We start from the raw sequence: 22,888 nt of genomic DNA on the forward strand, positions 1-22,888 counted from the left end.
TCTGCAGTACAACACTAATTCTTTTTTCATCTCCATTCCTTTATAATCATTTACATGAAAGGGTAGAAAAGTGTTCTACAAGACAATCTAGTGACTTAATTTGATTTGAGATGAAATAATTATTAAGCATTCTGCTCAACGATACTTTTCTGAAATCAACTTAATAGACCTTATTAGCCCTGATTATCACCTTTATATTTACACACGATTGGACCAGATCAACCCAAATTAGGCCTAATTAGATCTTGGTTAATTAGAAGAAATAAATGATATTACTTGAACTTAGTTTATAAAATACATCAAATGATGTGGGAGAGTGCAAAGTGGTGCCGCAAGGGTTGTGTTTAAATCAAGTTCATTGGTACTCAACTACTCATATACCTATCATATTGTTTTGTTTATGACTCTACATGAAGTAACTGAAGAACTGTTAAGATTTTTATATCATCCTTGCAAACAATGTACAAAAATTAAAGCATGCACCAAAGAAATTACTTACAGCAACACCAACTTTAATCTTTCAGGCTGTTATGACCCATTTTGGGACAACTTCATCTTAAGGTCCTTCAAAGCATCTACAACTTCTGTGTCCAGGTTGTGTTTTAGCAATTTCCCTTGCATGGAAGTCGATCTGAAAATTAACTTTGGAATGAGATTGTACATCTATGATAGGGAAAAACAAGTATGCAAGCATGACAAACGATCAAGTCTACTAGAATTTCAAGCTGCTTTTAAGGTATTTTTGCACAGCTGTAACATCACATTTTACATAAATGACACACCTCTGCTCTTGAAGCATTGTCTCCATCTCCTTCTTTGAAGCCTTTATCTGCAAACCATAGCAGATTCTAAAGTGAGACAATAATGAAACCATGTCATCTATATACATACGTAAATAATAAAATTTAAAATAAAAAAGATTGGAAAATAGATGATATCTAGCCCATTTTGATTGATGGAAAACAAAATTAATTCTCAACTATCAGAAACCAGATTTTTTGGTTAAACAGTGTTGGAAGATCAAAGAAAAGCCCATTACAAAGAGAAAAAAGCAAGAAAGATTGGTGACTGAGTTTTTGTTGTTTCTGGGGTCCAATCTGTTTGATGATTGGTAAAGATACTTTAAAAAGCTATTTAGGAAGACATATATAATGTTAAGTTCATATCTTCCAATGATGGCATGCTCCCTCAGAATTCAACATTCTCACAATATGGAATTACAAAGACTTATTCATAATTAGCACCTTGAATTTACATGTAACAAGGTTTTAAGACAAGGCAATACCCTTGAAAAATTAATCAGATATTGCATGGTTTAGTGGTTATGAATTTAATATACAAACTTGAGACTTTAGGTAAAGTCTTGCACAAAACATGTATGTTCTATATTTTCAATTGTATGTGAATTACAAAGGAAGATATCCACGTGTCGTCTAAACTTATTTAGGAATACTTTTTATTACATTAGTACAGATATTTTGCTACAAATCTTGCTTGTATCAATCAATCCTAACATCACCACACGTCCACACCCCATTTTATAAATGTGTAAACCTAATTTGCTCATGTAGCCCTTATGCCTTCTATATGTATCGTTTTTCCTCATCAAATAACTCTACTCTTTCCTAGCATCTCCAATGGGTTCCTCAAAGTTGATGAGTTCATGATTAGCACATAGGCAAAATAAATCGACTTTGTCAACTTCATTTCTATCAGATCACCATAGATGTGTGGGTGTATTTAAAGATGAGGCTGATACTTTTATTTTTTTGAACAAAGGCTGATACTTCATAATATTATTTAATACTAATTCTAAGACAGTGGACACATTTATCACCTAGTAAATGAGTGTTGGTTGCGTTTTTGTGGAACTTGTATCTACAAGTTTAATATATTATGATATTTAAGTCCAACCAACTCTTAACAAGCAAGATGGGTGTGTTCAAAGATGAGGCTAATCCTTCATAACATGAGTTGGTACTACTTTTGAAGCCAAAGTGGGTACATTTGGTACGGTATTTATGGAGCTCTTACCAATAGCTTAAATATCATTTTTTTTTTTAAGCCCAACCACTTATTTACCAAGATGCATCTAATTAGGAACTTATCTCATAACCTTAGATGAAACTTTTTTGGGAGGACGAATCTCATAGATGAAACTTTTTTGGGATCCCTTTACCAGTTTACCTTCCCTCCACTTCCAAGTTTATAGCTAACAAAAGCTAGACTAAGTAACCATAACAATTGATATTTATTTTGAATTTACTTTAACCCAGCGATTAAAATTAAGAAGTCCAACCACTTCTTTTTCTTTTAATTAATAATCCCATTCCCATTTCCAAAAACCACCTCTATTAAAGATTACATATTTACATCTCTACTCAAACTTGTTTTTTTTTTTTAAGAGAATATATTTTAACGACTGCAAGCTTAAAATTGCATGCTTCATATTGTGTAGTATGCCTTTCATTCAATTAATACGCACTATTAGCCTCATTGAATTTTTATTTCTTCCTCAACTCACAGATGTTTAACCTTCAGCTTTTCACCAATTCATGAGGTGCAATATTTCATCAAGCTCTTTCCATGGATAGTTATAAGAACATAAATTGTCCACGAAATAGATTTTTTTTTTTTTTTTTAATTTGCTAATGCTAATTAAGCTATACAAAAAACTATTACCATGTTTTCACAATCCTCTTTTATAAATACAATATTTATGTTTATAAGGATGTGTTAAAAAGGTAACACCTTTGAATTTTGTAAGCTATATATAAAATCATTGCCTTGTAATTAAAAGGTTTGTTTAACAATTATGATAAGGGAGGAAGCTCGAAGCTTCTCCAATGGCGGACTCTTGTTATAGAGAGAGAAAGAAGAGAGAGAAATAGAGAAGAGATTAGGAAGAAGACAGAAATGAATAGTTGTATTGAATGTTGACTTTCACAGGTTTATTACAGCATTTATACAGTTGTAAGTGGAATTCCACGTCACCGCTCCACTAGCTCTATTCTTCAAGCTGGCTAACTAACTTGCCCACTAACATAATTTGTAACAAACTCTCCCACTAATAACACAATCTGTAACTAATTTTACAACCCAAATCGTTACAGCTCTATCATAGCTCTCCCCCTTTAAAAGACTTGTCCTCAAGTCTAAAACACAGGAAAATCTGGATAACGCTGTTCAAACGACTCAGCAGGCTCCCAAGTTGCTTCATAAGTAGGAAAACCCTCCCAATGAACAAGGTACTGCACTTGTGCTTTATTCTGAAACTTAACCACCTTGCCCAAAACAGCAGTTGGTCGAATTTCATTAGATCCTACAATATGCACTTGAAACATAGTAGGAATGTGAGCCACCAAAGGCAGTTGCCCACGAAACTGTTTGAGCTGAGAAACATGAAATGTGTCATGAATCTTTCAACTTGTATGCCACCTTCCCAATCAACGCCAAAACTTGAAAGGGGCCAAAATACTTATGAGAAAGCTTTTAATTACCCCTTTGCACAGTTTGCTATCTGTATGCTTGTAACTTCAACCGGACCCAATCTCCAACTTGAAAACTTCTCTCAGACCTATGTCTGCCAACTTAAGCTCAGATATCATCATTTCTCTTCTCTGTAAGCTTCTGTCCACTTCATCATTTCTAACTTCTCCTGCCAGATATGGTAAATGGAGTGGTGGGGGTTGATTATATACAACCTTATAAGGAGTAAGCTATAATGCAGAGTGGTAGTGGGTGTTATACCACCATTCTGCTAAGGGCACCACTTTTGCCATTCTTGAGGTTGCTCTCCTGTCATGCACCTCAAATAAGCTTCAAGACACCTATTCACTACTTCTGTCTGTGTCCTGGGGTGATAAGCAGTTGACAGTAGGAACTCAGTCCCATGTAAGGAAAACAATCCTTTCTAGAACTGACTCAGGAAGATGGGGTCTCTATCACTCACAATTGACCTAGGCCATCCATGCAACTTAAACACATTACCCAAGTAACTTTGAGCCACTTGTATTGATGTAAAAGGGTGAGCAAGAGCCATGAAATGAGTATACTTGCTAAACCTATCAACCACCACAAAAATCACTTCTTTTCCAGCTGACTTTGGAAGTCCAGTAATGAAATCCATAGAAATGTCCATCCAAACCTCCTCGGGAATGGGTAAAGGTTGTAAATGACCTGGATAAGCTGCAGTATCATACTTGGCAGCTTGGCATGCAGTGCAGTTTGTCACTCACAAACTGACTGACATCTCTAGTAAGTCCCTTCCAATAAAACATCTTTTTAACCCTCTTAAGAGTTAATTCTCTGCCCCCATGCCCACTCTCAGGAGATTCATGATGCCAAGAGAATATCTTATTCATAGCTGTAATTCAGGTCCCACCACAATCTTCCCTTTTCTTCTGAGCAAATTGTTTTCCCATTAAAACCAGCCACTAGAACTTGGTTCTGCAGTTGCTGAATGAAAGCTTTATAATTGTCATCCAACTGGTAACTGTCAGAAATCAAAGTAGCTAAGTTTGAATCTACCACAGAAATTGCCATGAACAAAATTTCAGCTCCTTGCACCCAAGACAAAGCATCTGCAGCAACATTCTCTTTCCCACATCTACACGGGATCTCATAGTCAAACCCCATTAACTTGGACAACCAGAATTGCTGAAATGGTGTTGAAATCTTTTGCTGCAGTAGCCACCTCAAACTTTTCTCGTCAGTTTTGATTATGAAGTGAGCTCCCACCAAATACTGCTCCCATTTCTGAACTGCAAAAACAATTGCTAACAGTTCCTTGTCATAAACTGACAATTTCTGTCATTTTGGACCAAGAGCTCTGCTAATGAAAGCCAAAGGGTGACCTTCTTCCATTAATACTGCCCCAATCCCAATCTTTGCAGCATCAGTCTCCAACACAAATTGCTTATCAAAATTTGGGATTGCTAAAACTGAAGCAGTCACCAAAGCAGTCTTTAAAGACTCAAAAGCAAACTAAGCTTGCTCATTCCAACTAAAACCATCTTTTTCAACTGAGCAGTCAGAGGTTTGCTCAAAAGGGCATAACATTTAACAAACTTCCTATAATAGCCTTTGAGCTCCTTGACATTAGAAGGCACTGGCCAACTACTGATAGGAGCAACCTTCTTAGGATCAGTTTCACCCCATTTTGAGTGATAAAATGTCCCAAGTACTCTACTCTTGATGTGGCAAAAATGCATTTACTTTCCTTGGCAAACATGCTGTTCTTCTTCATCAAATCAAAAACTTCAACTAGATGTTGCCAATGGTCCTGTAAAGACTTGCTGTAGACAAGAATATCATCAAAGAAAACCAATACACACTTCCTAAGAAGTGGTCTGAATACATGATTCATCCAACCCTGAAAAGAAGCAGGAGCATTAGTCAAACCAAAAGGCATAACTAAAAATTCATAATTTCCTGTGTGAGTTTTGAAGGCTGTTTTGAAAAAAGAATATCTGGTGATAGCCTGCCCTCAAATCCAACTCACTAAACACAGAAGCTCCAGCCAGCTCATCAATAAGCTCATCTATTACTGGAATAGGAAACTTATTCTTCACAGTTCTGTTGTTTAACTTTCTATAGTCAACACAAAGCCTCCAAGTCCCATCTTTCTTCCCCACTAGAACCACAGGTGAAGCAAAAGGGCTTGAACTATTCTGAATAATTCCCCTTGCACAAGCTGTTCAATTATTTCTCTTTGCTTCAGAGGGTATCTGTAAGGTCTAATGTTGACCGATGTACTCCCTGGCATTAAGGGAATAGAATTGTCAAAAACTCCCCTCTCAGGAGGTAAGTCTTTAGGTTCCTCAAAGACCACTTGATACTGCTGTTTCAAAGCGAAGTATTCTGCTCCATCTGCATTGTCATACTTCCCTGATCCATAACCTGTATAAGACAGAGTTATACAGCAGAATCCAACACACCTTCCCTGTAGGGCTTCCTTCTATTACAACCAGCTTCCTAGATGGCATCCCTTTAAGAACAAAATGCTCATTATGCAAATCAAACTCCATCCTTAATTTCTGGAAATCCCAGTGAACAGGTCCCAGAAGCCTAAACCATTGAATACCCAATACCATATCACAGCTCCCTAAGGGAATTAACAAAACATTTGCATCAAATTCATGACCCTGCATTTCCCAAGTAAACCCTTTACACATTTGCTAACATGGAATGTGGTTCCCATCAGCTACTGAATTCGCTTGGAATGGAATCTGACTCAACTTGCAGCCTAACTTGGTGGCAACATTTACATCCACAAAGTTATGAGTACTACCAGAGTCTATTAAGATGTGCAAATCTTTGCCTTGTACTCTAACCTTCACCCTCATGGTCTGAAAAGACTGATTTCCAGCCAAAGCATGAACTGAAATCTGTGGTTCAAAATCGGCTTCATTAACAGGCTGTAAGTCTTCACATCTGAATCCCAAGTTCCAAGAATTTCAACTGTAAATAGTTGAGGTTTCCTAAACTGGCACTTATGTTCTCTAGTAAAAAGTTGATCACAATAGTAACACAACCCTTTAGCTATTTTTTCCTGTCTCACATCTGCTGGAATGTGTTTATAGTTTCTTGTGTTTTGTGAGGTGTGGGTTGTAGAAGAAGAAAATGGTTTGGACTGTGGAGTGGGTAGTAAGGGTGGTAATGTATTTGGAGTTAAAGGTTTAGGGTTAAAAGAGTATTTGTTTTGTTTAAAATGCAGTGAAGCAGAAGTGAGTGATTCTTCTTGCAATCTAGGCTTAAAGGCTTTAACAAAGGGTTTAACAGCAGGTCTTAAGCCACTAATGAAACTCTCCAAAACATATGAATCAGGCAAAACATGGCTATTCATCAACATAACAGACCTCAGATTCTCATTCATCTATGTAATCCTCAATTGAACTAAGTTGCTGCAATCTATTAAACTGCTCAACTACATCAATTCCAGAACTATCCTTAAATCTAGCATACAAGTCAGCAACAAAATCATTCCAATCCACAACTACAGCTCTCCTAGACAAATAGTTCATCACCCAACTCTCAGCTTTGTCAGTCATGTTTAAGGAAGCTAAATCAACTTTTTGATCATCAGCAATTTTGCATAAATTGAAGTATTTGCAGCATTTCTTGACCCAAATTCTAGGATTACTACCATTGAATTTAGGAAATTCCAATTTAGGGTTCATACCTAAGGTCCTAGTAGGATTGGACCTGTTCAAGCTGTTGAACGAAGAAGAAGGAGAAGAAGGTTCCGAAGGCGAAGACGAAGCAATCGTAACCTTCTCAGCTTGAATCGTCTGCATTAATTTCAGCATTTCTTCGAATTTTTGATCGATTTTGGAATTCTGATCATCAATTCTCTTTTCCAGATTCTTGAGCTGAGCTTCCATTCAGTGACTCTCCTTGTTACAGGTGGAGACGCCAGAATCTCTTACTGAAGGAAAACAGCAAGGAAGGCTCTGATACCAATGATAAGGGAGGAAGCTCGAAGCTTCTCCAATGGAAAACTCTAGTTATAGAGAGAGAAAGAAGAGAGAGAAATAGAGAAGAGATTAGAAAGAAGACAGAAATAAATTGTTGTATTGAATGTCGACTTTCACAGGTTTATTACAGCATTTATACAATTGTAAGTGGAATTCCACGTCACCGATCCACTAGCTCTATTCTTCAATTACAGCTGGCTAACTAACTTGCCCACCAACAGAATTTGTAACAAACTCTCCCACTAATAACAAACTCTCCACTAGTAACAGAATCTGTAACTAATTTTACAACCCAAATCGTTACAGCTCTATCAAATTATAATAATCATATTGTCCCTCTTCTACTTCTTAGCACTCCCATAAAAGGGTGAATTGTAATTTCACTTCTACCCATTAAATGTCTAAAGAGAAATGTCTTAAAAAAACAGAGAAAGCATCACCTTTGAAAATACAACAGAATTGTTAAAGCATGTTTAATATTTTAGGTTTAGGATATTAAAAAAGGAAATTGTGCTCAGTTGTACACTAGATAAGAAAAGTTTGCATTGTTTAAAGTTACGTTCTTAGTTTTACATCAAGATACAAATTTTATTAACTTTAACTCTAACACCAACCCCATCCCACGACCATATTTCCCAAAACATTTTACAAAACCACCTACAAAATTTGAGAGAAATGTTCCAACACCTTCCCAAGCAACCAATGAACACAATCCAAAGCAACACGGTAGCCTTGATCCAACCAAGGAGGTCAGTGGCTGCATTATTTTGAAATTTTGTTGCCATCAAGTTGTGGAGGAGGAAGAATGTAATTTAATGTGCCAAATGCAAAAAAAGTTAGGGGAGGGCACAGGAGTCATGCAGTGGGGGGTGAAGATGGCGATGATGAATTGGATGTGGGGATTAATGGATTGAGGTTACATGAATGGGGGGTGAGGAGGTAGCAACATAGATGTCGTAGCATTTAACATTTCACAAGATGTAGATAAATAACATGGAGAAAACAAGAGAAAATAATGTTATAAATATCAGTTTGTCAGCAAACCTCAGTAACCAGTGCCTTGCTGCTCCAAACAAAAGCTCCCTGAAAATATGTGAAATCAACATTAATTATTATAGATGAAAGATAATATAATTCTTTCTCAAATACATGCATGCATAAACAAATGTGTGTTATTCCTTAAATTGACCAACTTTTGAAAAAGAACACAAGGTTTTCCTGCTAAGGGTACAATAGTTCACATCTGATCTTCCCTGGACTTGCTACTCCGCTCGTTAGCTTCTGCCTAAACTTCAAACTTCTTAAGATTAACTGAACCAGCCATAGTCCTTGAATGAAATTGTTGTATTGAGAAATCTCATGAGGAAAAATGGTTGAAAGTATATCCTTCAAACAATGTGTATTACTTCAAATGATATTTTATAGGATCGGAAATAGATAACAATTGAAAATTGTAATTAAGCTATTGGTATGTTTAGCCAGAAATAACTATCAATTAGCATGCTTAATGTAATTGGGCCTGCAGCTTAACATAAACTGATCTTATGCACAGAAGCAAAGAACAAACCAACAATAAGCAAAATGGACGAAGCTTGTAGCAAGGCCGCATTATCACATCACCATAAGCCAGCCTAAAGGTCACGGGCTGCATTAGCTCCTCACTGTTCGATTGTATGCAAAGACGGATCCAGGGGAGGGCCTACCCTGGCCACGGCCCGCCCCATGCCCAGAAATTTCAGTCATCAGCTATTACACAAAGTATTCTTAGCTGAGTTGGTCTCTAGCCCTTTAGTGTCTACTTTGGTACACTACACTAGGTAGTGGGTTCTATTCCTACGACAAGTGTATTCTGTTTTTCTATATCCTTTCTTATATCTATATAAGTTTTTAAGATCAAATGGGCATGGGAAGGCATGCTACAAAGGTATATTAATGTTCTTATTAGGTTCATCATTAAATGATTAATAAGTGTACTACTTTTCATCAAAATCTAACAAAAAGGTTTAATCCTAACTCAAAGAACCTTGCTAGAGTTTTCCTTGCATGAATCACCTAACGCATCTCATGATTCTCACCAATTGAGAGGATTAGAACATTCTTTAAGAATTTGACAAAAGGACAATGACAATGGATATTGATCTCTCACTATAATGAAATTTCTTATCCATGTCTTCCCAACTCCAACCTCCCATAAAAGAGTGATAAATCAACAACGTAAGATATGTGCAAACCATTCAGCATTAAATGTAACCTTTACCCAAAGGAAGGATAAAGATGATAGATAAATCAAAGGAAAAATTAGTTTTAATAACCCCAACTTTGGGCTAATTTATTTTAGTAATCTCAACTTTCGATTATCCTGGAACTTTAGGATGTGTTTTTTTCTATTAGGCCCAACAGGTTAATAAGTGGTCAACAACCTGTTATACCAGGTTACCTAGACACGTATCAACACATGATTAGTCCTAAAAAAAAATTTAAAATTAAAATATTTAAAAATAAATGTAAAAATTAAAAATTGAAACCAACCCCACCGCCGACACCAACCCCCTCCCCAGCCCAACAGCAAGCACCCACCCCTTCACAGCCCCACACCCGAAACCACCCTCTCCCCCCCCCCCACCGGGAAACCGAATCCTCTACCTTAGCCCCACCTGAAACCCCCTTGAAAAGCTAGGTTCGGGTGTGGTAATTTTGGAAAACGACCCTAGGTTTGGGTGTAGTGGCTTTAGGGAAAGGGGGGTGGTGTTGCGATGATTTCAGCGGGAGGAAGGGGTAAGTTGGTGATTTTGGGAGCAAGGGGTGGGGTTGTGCTGGTTTCGGGGGAAGGGAGGGTTGAAATGGTGGTTTCAGGGGTGGGGCTGCTAGTGGTTTGTGGTAAGTTGGTTATTTTTGGGGCAGGGGCTGGGGTTGTGGTGGTTTCAGCGGAAGGGGGTGGTTTTCGGTGGGGATGGGGAGAGAGGGAGGTGGTTTCCTGTGGGGCTGGGAGGAAGGGGGTGGGGTTACGGTGGTTAGTGCTTGGTTTTTTTATATTGTTTTTTTTGGACCAATTAGCATTCGACACGTGGCAAAGTTATTTTTGAAAATTAAATTTAACCCTTTCATCACGGCATATTGAAAGAAAACGCATCTTAAAGTTGGGACTATTCTAAAATAATCAAAAGTTGGGATTATTAAAAGAATAGAGCTCGGGGTTATTGAAACTAATTTTTCCTAAATCAAACTGCACCAATTATCCATTTCAGCGTAGTTATTACTAGTCATGCTACAAACTACAAGATTGAACAACACCAAGTTTAGAGGTAAGAAATAAATAGATAAATAAATTATGGAAATTAACCACAAGGATAGGAAAATAAAAGGTCAAATGGTAAAGATTATGGGATTATATGTCCCCTATTCTACCTTAGTTCGAAATATTATGAAATTAATTAAAGGGATGGGACAAATATAAGGTAAAATGGGTAAAGATTATGGAATGCCCTTGAACACTATTATCTTCACATCGATAGTGGACATGTGAATTCATGTGAGCTGTTACGGGTATATGGGTAAATGGGTAGTAGGTTCTTCTTCCTTGCGATTCTACTTTGCTTCTTTTTTAAGAATTTGGACAAGTTTAGTCTTTACACATATGCTTATATATCTAAAAGCTCTCGGGGTTACATAGTCCACGATAGCAAGGATCAATTTAGAGCTCTAATCTCTTATGCGAGTTATTTTAACAGTTATCCATGTATTTCAAAGTTTCTCTATAACTTCTTTCAGATTCCACTCAAAGTTTCTCTTAGAGGTAAGGAAGACAAAAGATTATTAAAATGGAACAACAAATAAAGACAATATTGGAAAGAAAATAAAGTAAAAGTTCGAAAAATAACCCAACATATTTTTCATGGAAAACCCTTCCTCGACAAAATGAGAAAAAACACGCTCCCTTCAAATCACTAAGGTGAAAAGTTCACTAATAATATTTTCAAATACAAATGGAGAACACCACAACTAACATTAGGTATGATGTGTTTTAAGACGACTCAATTCATACCCTTAATAATGATACCCTAAACAACCAATATTATCTCACACCAATTGCACACTCACAATAACATACACTTCTTTAGGTTTCTTTTTTTTTTTTTTTCTTTTTCTCCAATCTTATAACATGAACTTTTTTATATAGATAAGAAAGTTACACAACTAAGATAGATGGCTAAACTGAATTACATTTCCAAACTTTCTTGCTTCCACATATTATACTCCTATAATTTCTCAATACTCTTTCATTCATTTTCCTTTATTATTCAATACAAAGTACTACATTTGGTATTTGAGGAGATTAACCCACTAAATAACTCTCTCAACCCAAATCACTACATAATTTCGCTTCATTCGATCCACACTTTATGCTCTTCAACGGCATACCCATCCACATAACATATATTATTGTCTGTTTTCCTCCTTTGTAAACTAATATATTAACATGATACACTTTACACCGTCTTCCAGATTGGTACTTATGTTCGTAGGACATCAAGGTGGAAGGGGTAGGGGTACTTCGATGAATTGTTTAATGGAAGTAATGAAGTTAGTGACATGAGATACCTCCGTGAGTGATGAAGAAGTCAACATGGAGTATGTGCGGCGAATTAGGAGAGTAGAGGTGGAGATTGCACTCAAGAAGATGAAGCCTAAGAAGACGGTTAGCCCCGATGGTGTACCGATAGAGGTGTGGAGGTGTTTGGGTAAGATTGGTATTGATTGGTTAACAGATCTTTTCAACAAGATATGGAGGGCTACAAGGATCCCGCAAGATTGGAGGAAGAGTGCCTTCGTCCGGTCTATAAAAACATAGGAGATGCACAAGATTGTTCTAACTATCGAGGGATCAAGTTTATGAGCCACACTATGAAGTTGTGGGAAAGAGTGATTGAAATAGGTTTCGGATAACCAATTTTATGCCTAGGAGATCTACTATGGAAGCAATTCATTTGATAAGACAAATGATGGAGTTTTATAGGGTAAAGAAGAAGGATCTTCATATGGTCTTTATTGATTTAGAGAAGGCATATGATAAGGTGCCAAGAGAGGTACTTTGGTGGGCAATATTAAAGAAAGGTATCCCACGAAGGTATGTGGATTTGGTTAAGGATATGTATCGGGATGTGTCAACAAATGAGAGGACATGCGGAAAGTTGACAAAAGATTTCCCTATTACAATTGGATTGCATCAAAGGTCGACATTAAGCCCTTTTCTTTTTGCAACGGTTCTAGATGAAGTAAATAGACTAATCCAAGATGAGGTTCCATGGTACATGTTCGCGGATGATATCGTTTTTGGTGGATGAGACTAGAGATGGGGTTAATGCCAAGTTAGAGCAATGGAGGCAAAGGTTGTAATTTAGAGGGTTTAAGCTAAGTCGGAGTAAGACTGGATATTTGGTACGTCGCTTTGGTACTCATAGGGGGACAAGTAATGAAGTGGTGGGTTTGGATGGAAAGGATTTGACCATGAGTGAATGTTTGAAGTATCTTGGGTCGATCATCTAGAAGAATGGTGACATTGATCAAGACGTGGCCCATAGGATTAAGTCGGGGTGGCTTAAATGGAGAGCGGCCACGAGAGTGTTGTGTGACCGAAACATTCCCTTAGAGTTGAAGGGAAAATTCTACAGTCATAAGGTCAGTGTTATGGTACAGAATGTTGGGCTTCTAAGAAAGAGCACATTAAAGAGATGGAGGTTACTGAAATACGTATGTTAAGGTGCATGTGTGGGAACACTCTAAGAGATAAAATCAGAAATGAGGTTATTCGCAAGAAAGTAGGTGTGGCAGGCATTACAGATAAATTAAGGGAAAATCACCTGCGTTGGTTTGGACATGTAAGACGGAGACCCGAGGGTGCACCGATTCTAAGGGTGGAAGACTGGGACCATGGAGGGTTTGAACGAGGGAGAGGGAGACCGAAAATGATTTGGTTGGAAGGAGTTAGGAAAGATATGAAGTATATGAATTTGCATGAGGATGAAGCATTGGATCGTAAGGGATGGAGGAGGAACATTTATGTCAATGACTACACGGAATAATCAAATTTGGTTCATGTAGCCCCCCACATATGGAATTAAGGCTTTGATTGATTGATTGATTTGTCAACTTTCCCGATGTTAACAAATTAGCACGTGCATTGGGTACATATAGGGATGTCAATGGGGTGGGGTAGGTCGGGGCGGATGTTGGTTTTCCCATCCCCATCCCCACCTAACATTTTCATCCCCATCCCCGCGGCGGGTCCAAAATTCATCTTCATCCTCTCCCCGGTGGGTACAATTCCAAAACCATCCCCGCCCCACCCACTTCGATATCCACCCCCACCTAATCCCCACCAAAGACCCGCCTAATCCCCACCCAAGACCCGCTTAATCTCCGCCTCTCAAATACACAATCTTACATAATTAATATGGATTACAATATAATAAAAGAATCATTCTTAATATTACACACTTTTTTGTTTATAATATTAGTGTATTACAAAGTATTATAATTAATATTTATATTTCATGTAATTATTTTATAAAATAGAATAAAAGTATATAGTTTTGTTTTTAACGATATCTAGATGTGGGTATGAGGTGGGGATAGGGCGGGTACAAAGTGGGGCGAGGCGGAGATGGGGCGGGTACAACCTAAAATCCACCCCTGCCTCATCACCCATGGCGGGTATGGTTTTTATCCCCATCCCCGCCCCACCACCCGCCAAACCGAGAACCATCCCCAGTGACATCCCCAGGTACATATCTCACATTGTGGAAGGTTTGAACAACACCATTATAGAACCTCATTTGCATATTTCCCATGTCTTCAACAGGTCATTACCCGTGTTTATGTACCCAAAATCACCTTATTATTGAAAGGGATCAAAAATTGTTTTGTCACGACACACATGAATTGAGGCAACCAAATCTAACATCCACTTACATGGAATCATATTCTTGTTATCAATTTAAGTCATATAAAAATCATCACCATTAACTACATTGGAGAAATCACCTTCGTTGTTCACTTTCACCTTGCTAAATTTCCTTCTCTTTTAAATTCTTTAAGTTTTCTTAGTTTTGGGCCATTACATTGCATGTGGCCCTTCTTACAACAATAATTGACACTCTAAAGAGCTATAATCTCTTGGCAAAGATTTTAATCTATATTTTGGGTCATAGTTTCTCCATTTTCTCTCGCTCTTTCAAAACCCTCCACAACATCTATTTATGTTATCATGTAGCACATTTTTCCCTCACAACTATGGTTGCTTCATTGAATGTAATTTTCTCCTATTCTCCTTTCCCAGAGCATAATAGACATCTAGAATTTCGGTGATGAAGCCAATAACAATAGGGCATGCTCGCACAACTCCCATCTAGAATTTTCTCATTGGCATCTTGCAATAACACACTGCTGGGAGTTGTGGTTTTGTAAACTTATACAATATTCCATTTTCAGCTTGCACAACTCCCACCGACGAATGGTTAGACACTTGGAAGTATATATTCCTTGCTACTTCTCTAACATGGCCACCTCTTTAACAAGACCTTCAAATCCATCTAACCTAAGATATCATACTACATCTTTTACGTTGCCCACTCCAACTTGTCGGCTTTCCTTCTCCACACATACATCCAAATTATTTTATGCTAATTGTCTTCAACAATAATCTTCCACAACATGAAATTTTAGTGAACCTTTTTCATATTATCTTTACGAGTTCCATTACTAGTTACTTTATACCTTCGTCGGAATCTCATCCTCTTAACACCCAATCCAATGTATGGAAATAAATTTAACAACAAAATACGAAAAGTAACATTAAATATTTACGGGAAAACCCCTTTGCAACGATAAGATACAAACCACCGTTCGAACCTCCAAGGACAAAAACCTTAATAATATTGATGTACAAACATAAAACACCAAAACTTGTCAGGTACAATGTGTTTAGGGCGACTACAATTGGTACCCTTAATAATGATACTAGTAATCTTAATCAACCCCTCACCACCTAATAATATGTTTGTTCTACACCAATTACTCCATAATAAAATATAGTTTCTTACGTTTCTTTTGTTTTTCATCTTCCCCTCTCATCATTTTTATAAAAACTTTTCAATATAAATAAGAAAGCTTCACTACTAAAATAGATAGGCTAAAATGAATAGCATTCTAAAACGGTCTTGCTTCCACTTATTACACTCCTATAATTTTGCTTTATTTTTCATTTGTTTTCCTTTCTTACTTACTACTTCCTCCAATCCCCTTGTATTGTAGATGGACTTTACACTATTCACCCACTCTCTTAGACCATCAATTGTGAATTATATTTTAAGAAAACATAGTTTGCGTGACCAGTTAGATTCATCTCAATTTATACTCTAATACATCAACTTTTTAAAATTTTTACTTATTGAAAATTCTAGATGATAATAGTTAAAGTTGTGTGATGGGAAGCATAAAACTCAACATGTTGCAACGTTTAGGGAGCAGGGGAAATACTATATTTGGCATTTGGGGAGATCAACCCGACAAAGACTTTGGTGCTCTTTTTGTAGAATATGTAGCCTCTGCTTGGTCATTGGTTGGCGTATAAGGCCTTGAACTATGTATCTTGATGCCTTAAATATGGCATGTTAAAATCAATATGAAGTGGCAAAACACAAAAATCTTCCTAATAGGATATTTTAGTAAATAACACCACAAAAAAGACCCAAAATTTGATTATAACACCACAAAAAATTGGTTTCACCACCACTTAAATTTGCCATCCAAAACAACCGTTAAGTGGGTCCCACACGGTACACGTGTCAATCATCTATTGGATTAAAAAAATAATAATAAAAAAAACCTTAAAATGCTAACCCAGCCACCACCGCCGGTGGGTTCCCACCGCCGTCACCCATACCCAACCCCCAAACTTCCGAAACCGTCGCCGAACCACCTTAACCTCAACCTAAACCAGCCGAAACCCCAGAACCACCGTAACCCCAACCTAAACCAACCGAAACAGCAACATCACCCCCACCACCGTCGCCGAACTCCTCTACCCAAAACCGTCGCCGAACCGCCGATTTCCCATCCAACACCCATACCCAAACCCACAAACCGCCCTATTCCCCTCACCCTCACCCTCACCCTCACCCTCACCCTCACCCTCACCCTCACCCTCACCCTCACCCTCACCCTCACCCTCACCCTCACCCTCACCCTCACCCTCACCCTCACCCTCACCCTCACCCTCACCCTCACCCTCACCCTCACCCTCACCCAAATCGGGGCTGAGGTTGGGGTACGGTTGGCTGGTTTCAACGGTTGAGGGTGGTCCGCTGGCTGGTTTCGTCGGTCGAGGGAGGTCGATTGAGATTGGGTGACGGCGGTGGGGGTTGGGTTGGGGTGACGACGATGGGAATTGGCGCCTGTGGTGGGTGGGTTAAGATTTTAGGGTTTTTTCTTTTTTTTTTCCATTTTATTATCCAATAAATAATTGACACGTGTACAATATGGGGCTCACTAACGGATTTTTGGATGGCAAAGTTAAGTGGTGGTAAAATCAATTTTTGGGTTTTTCGGGTGGTGTTATAATAAAAGTTTTAAAATTTGTGGTGTTATAATCGAATTTGTGTGATTTTTGTGGTGTTATTTTCTAAAATATCCTAGGAAATAATTAGTGTTTTATTTGTCCATTTGGTAGATATTGATAAAAACTAAGTGCAAGGAATTTCAAGGTGCTTTAATTAGAATATCCCAAGTGTCTAGAAATTTTCCATTCAGGTATCATCTACTTTCTTTCTACATATATAGTTCAAGCCTTCACGTTCTACAAGGGATAGGGATGGGATAGGGATGACCGGAGAATCTTTGAGAATAAGAGAAACCTTTTCCAATGAACTTCCCTCATCATTCCTCACATTTTCCCACTCATTGCTTATAAATTAGACTTAGAAGATTACATACCGCTCCATGAGCTGCATGTTGTTGGGCATGATCAGATGTCACTACCCAAACCTTTGGACAACCATCTTCCTTTAACGCCACAACCTGGTTTCAAATAGGAAAGACACAAAATGGAAAATTATGCTAAGCACAAGTAACAATTCCAAGCAGCATAACCGAACTAAATCAAATAGACATTAAAGTTAGAGCAAAAAGATAAACAAGTGCTAGTTTGATAACAAGTGCTAATTCTTACTCGGTATATTCAAAAAGATAATTAAGATGTACTTCCCCAGTCTAGATTAGTAGGCAAATATTCCTTTGTGGGAAGTTTCTTCTTAACTAACACGTTTTAATTTTGGTAAGGTATACATGAAAATATGTCAATTCTACCCTCACTAATTTTTCTTACCCCTCTTCTATCTCCTTTCACTATATCATATCAATCCTTTAATTTTCTCACTCCACCATCATCCTCAACATCAGCTTCATCTTCTTCACAATAGTTTTACCTCTTCAATCGCTTAAACCCTTTACCTCTTCAATCGCTTAAACCCTTAAATAATGAATTGATGAATCCTTTGATTCAATCTAACACTTACCTAGAATATAAATCTCACCTCATCTCTCTCTCTCTCTCTCTCTCTCTCTCTCTCTCTTTCTCTCTCCCCCCGTGCTTCCACCTTTCATGGTTTGGCCCTTTCTTTCCCTCTCTCCACCAAAAACAAGCATCCTTTTCTAATGGATAGAATCTCGAAAGATGCAAAGTGCAAAATTGCATGTGAGAGTTCATATCTTTTTCACCAGCAAAGTTTCTGACAAGTGAATCTAGGCCATGTTCCAGAACCAAATTTGGAACCCTAACGGAATTGCCGCCCTTTTCCTACCATATCTCCCTCCTTCGGCTTTTATGGAGATTTTTCAAAAGGGGAGTCAGGAAATCGCAACCTAATATGATGGTAAGGAGGGCAGTGTTGGGTCGTAACGAAGATGAGGAAGAGAATGGTTGAGTTGTTAGTTTGGAAAGGGAGAGGAGAGAAGGTTTTAAGGTGAAGAAGAAGGTTGGGGTGGCTAAGGAATAAATGACAATGGGTGTGGTTACAACTGGTTGTTCTGTTAACTTGTCAAACAGATTAGCCGTTATGAAGGTAAGTGCGTAAAGGTAAAGGCACGATAGAATAAACATACTTTGTCTTTTTCCTTTCACTCTCACATCACCTTAATGTGTGCCAAAAGAAACCTTTGAACTAATTTGGAACAGAGGAAGTATACTAGAAGAAGCTGATATTATGATGTATCACAAATGATAGATGATATTACTTGGGATTAGTGGTTTGTTGAAATGATAATTGATAGAGTGCTACATAGATAGGACTGTGTATATGAGTAACTTTAGAAATTTTCAAATCTGTTCAGATTAACTGGGTTCTGTCTTTTGTGATCAGGAAGTGATTATCTAATGTTTAGCCCACAAGATCCGATTCTAACTTGACTTCTCTTTTGAGCACAGGTTAGTTTGTTGTATACAGAAAAGTAGAGGAAAAAAAACCAGCAGAGAAAGAGGAAGAACAGGAATTCAACCAGGAGGATTAGGAACGTTCAGGTCAATTATAATCTTCGAAATTTTCTTAAATGCTATAGAAAATAGAGTATGCAAAACAATTCATGTACCTCCTTTTCTATCCATGAATCAGCACAAGAATCCCCAGAGAAAACTATGTCCACCCTGCAAAATAAAAATTAAACAATTGTAAAAATTGCAAAATGAACATAGAACACATGAACTAACAGATTACTCTTTTGTCTAATCAAGAACAAAAAAAGAATCAAATTAAAGAAGGATACAACGTAGAAGGAGAAGATGCCTTCAAAACTGAAAAGTGATGATGACAAAGAGAGAGATACAACAGGAGGACACAGTGTTTTAAATAACTTTTGAGAACCTAGCCATAAGGACACTAACAGTTATTTTATTCCATAATAAATCATGAGCATCCCATTCCAGAAAAATGCATTTGACCTATAACCTTCTCCTTCCCCCACCCCCCAAAAAAAAATATATATATTGCAACCATTCTTTTATAATCAGGGGACAAACCCAAAAAAAAATCTTCGTGACACTCCCTGGAGAACACATCCTCAACATAGAACCTAGGCTTTACGGGAAATGTCAAGTGCCTGGCAAGAAGAGGACACAGGCGATGGTTGCACCTTCAGTAGTGCCAATGGAATTCTTTTCCAGCAACCTAGTGTATATACATCATCATCTAGCTTCAATCTGATACATTGAGCTGTGATACATTAGTTGTTGCCAGTAAGCTTCTTCAGCATGAGGGTATTAGAGGAGAGATAAGATTCGCTGGCTTGGCAAAGGTGGGCGAGTTTCTCAACATCCATTTGGTAGATGAATTTGTAGATGAAGGGCTGCTAGTTCTATTAGGTCAAACAAAAGACTCTTTGGAATAACAGTTTTAGAATTAGTTATGGCATTCAGGACAATAGTTAAAAATTTTAGGTCAATAGTTATGGTGTCTGGTTATTAGTTTTGGTCTTTGTTACATAGATTAGGAATTATTGGGTCAAACTAAAGACTCTTTGTTACTAGTACACGACACGACTGAGGAACGAAATCTAGCTCTGACGTGGCGGTATGCACTCAGATAGCAATAGTTATATAAACCCTATCTATAAATTGGCTCATTTATTCATAAGCAACAGAAATAAAATGTTGGGGCTTTTGGTCGGACATGTGAGGTGACTTCCATGGCAATATACTCATCCTTGCCAATGGTCGGGAAGTGGACAGAGAGAGAACGTATAACTTTCCCTTTCCATCTCTCTTAAATAGTCAGTTACATTCTCCATTTTAATGAACATCAAGTTATTCTGTTCCAACTAGCATTAATGGAGATTTAACACACGCTTGTGGAATATTTGTTAGGGATCTAAATCTCCGCGTAGAAGGAAGAACAAAGCCAGGAAATCACGCATCAAAGGTTGTAATCTTTAACTATTATGTAATTTGTAGTTCCATACTATGTATATGCATGTGATCCTTGTTCATTGTTATGTATGTGATACATAAAATTTCGATTAGAGTACCTAAAATCTACATGTATTACAATTATGATTTTTGGTGATTAGTTAGTTATGGTTTTCGATTTATTAGTTATAACTTATAGGATTGGGTATAGTTTTGATTTTTGGTAATTAGTTATGATTTTTAGTAATAGCTATGGCTTTTAAGTTATTATATACGCTTTTGAGTTATTAGTTATGGTATTTCGGTTTAGTTATAAATTATAATTTTTTATATTTAGTAATTGTTTAAAAGTCATCAGTTATCGTTTTCGAGTTATTAGTTATGGTATTCGCCTATTCAGGTTAGTTGTGTTTTTGGTGACTAGTTTTGGTTTTCAAGTTAATACTCATGGTGTTCAACTTATTAGTTATGGCATATGTTTATAGCTAATATTTTTGGTAATTAGTATGTTAAATAATGGTTTTCAAGTTATTAGTTATGGTTTTCGAGTTAAATTTTAGTTTTTAGGTGAATAATTACATTTTCCTCTTGTTTATTTTGTATAATCAGTCATTACTCTTAGTCTATCACACAGTTTATGGTTCTCAGACTTCAATTTGGGGATTAATTAATTATTGGGGTGTAATTAATGGTAATTAGGGTTCAAAGGATGTGTAAAACATTGGTATAGCCCCCACTAGAACAATTGCATAAAATCCATCATATTTGATATTAGGTAGTTATATTCTAGTAAAATAAGTTATCAAGGTAGCAATTTCAAAAGAGTGTTATATTAAGTAGTTTTTCACAAATATTCCCAAGAGGTTCAGAAGCATCATGAAGGCTTACAATAAGACTATGAACTATAAAGGGTATTGGTAGTATTTTTTGCACCACCATTAGCCCTCTTATGTTAATATTATATTTCATGTGGGATCAAGTGAAAAAATTAATTAGTCTACTGCCTTTGCTGGTCATATAAACTTTCAGCACAAACCCCCACTCTAATTTTACAAAAAAAAAAAAAAAAAAAAAAAGGAGGCTACATTAGTAAAGTTGGTTAGCAACGGAACTAGAGAAGTATCACAATCACATGAGAATGATCACATTAAAAAATAAAACTTTAATCAATTTCTTAAGGGAAGGAGATAGAGTAAAGTTGAAACTAAAGGAAAGCATAAATTAAAATACAAACAATTTTGACCATATTTTTTTACTATTAAATTAAAAGATGTGTACTTCCAAAATATCAACTTTTATAATTTTTACAAATAAATAATTTAAAATATGAATGGTTAAAGCTGTGCATTAACATGCGTGACAAGTCAAATGGAACAGATAAAAATATAGACGATAATTATATATTAGTGCACTCAAGTAAGCACTAATTGTTGATCATGAATAGCCACTGCTAAAGAACTCAGCAGCAGCAGCATCAAGAATACTACAGACAACACAACTGGTGACTTTCTTGCTGTACTTTTTTCCTTAGCACAAAGCTGTCATTCATACATTTCAATTAATCTTTTTTTTTTCTTTTTTTGAATGGGATACATTTCAATTAATCTGATATCATATTTGTCAGCTCTTTCAGCTTAAGGGTATGATTCCAGGCTTATAACAACTTTTTTTTTTTTTTTTTTTTTGTCATTATTGATGCTTGAAAAAAGCCAATATCTCAGAATTACCAACGATTAGATAACCACAACAAACTAAAAAGCATAGAGAAAGTCACTTGAGCTTTAGAGGAGCATACCCGGCAAAAGTCTCCTTGTGAGTAGGTAGTCCAGACATCATAGCATCAAATACAGTCACCACCTTTACTTCTGTCAAAATTTTAAAAATTACGATATAAGTAGTGGCGCTAAAGAGTTAACAGCAAAGTTACAACCAAAGCAAGCCATGCCATTTCAAACTAGTATACACAAGTTGATAAACACACACACACAAGCAAATGCTAAAGATTTTCACATGTTCAATGGATAGCTAGTGGATAGGCTTTCTTCTTTAGATACCCAAAATTCCATGTATAACATTAAGGAACATTTTAGAGCTAATTTCCATTTAATTTGTTGATTTACAATCCTTAACTATGTGACTATATATTGTTATTGTTATGCAGAAATCTTTAGTCAGTAAATTGCAAAATCTGAGAAGCAAAGCACAAACCTCTTACCAAGCTGAACTGGACAAGTTCATCAATTAACTTTTGCCGGGCTATATCAAGTCGTCCACTACTGAAATGCTTCTTCAACTTCACCCAATAGCCACAAACATTATAACCATCAACAAGCAAGACAGGGGCAGCACAGTCAACAATCTGATTTGTACTGCATTAAATTGTTGAACAGAAATATCTTCATCAAAAGCTGAGAAGCAAAACTTAAATCAACTATAGGTTTGACCCGGGAGGAAACTT

At 36.9% G+C, this 22,888-nt stretch overlaps 1 protein-coding gene across 2 annotated transcripts in view; it reads right to left on the reverse strand.

Annotated features, from left to right (window-relative positions):
- Positions 1-324: 324 nt before the first annotated feature.
- Positions 325-22,888, reverse strand: part of LOC110688415 (uncharacterized protein YacP-like) — a 28,277-nt gene continuing 5,713 nt past the window's right edge. For both annotated transcript variants that reach the window (XM_021865167.1, XM_021865157.1), the window contains 7 exons: positions 22,639-22,799; positions 22,226-22,295; positions 19,119-19,173; positions 17,469-17,552; positions 8,523-8,561; positions 783-829; positions 325-631 (listed from right to left, as the gene is read on the reverse strand). In XM_021865167.1, coding sequence (XP_021720859.1) covers positions 529-631; positions 783-829; positions 8,523-8,561; positions 17,469-17,552; positions 19,119-19,173; positions 22,226-22,295; positions 22,639-22,799 — 559 coding nt within the window. In that variant the 3' untranslated portion in view covers positions 325-528. The remainder of the gene's footprint in view (positions 632-782; positions 830-8,522; positions 8,562-17,468; positions 17,553-19,118; positions 19,174-22,225; positions 22,296-22,638; positions 22,800-22,888) is intronic.

This window comes from Chenopodium quinoa, unplaced genomic scaffold, assembly GCF_001683475.1.
Source record: "Chenopodium quinoa cultivar QQ74 unplaced genomic scaffold, ASM168347v1, whole genome shotgun sequence".
NCBI lineage: Eukaryota > Viridiplantae > Streptophyta > Magnoliopsida > Caryophyllales > Amaranthaceae > Chenopodium > Chenopodium quinoa.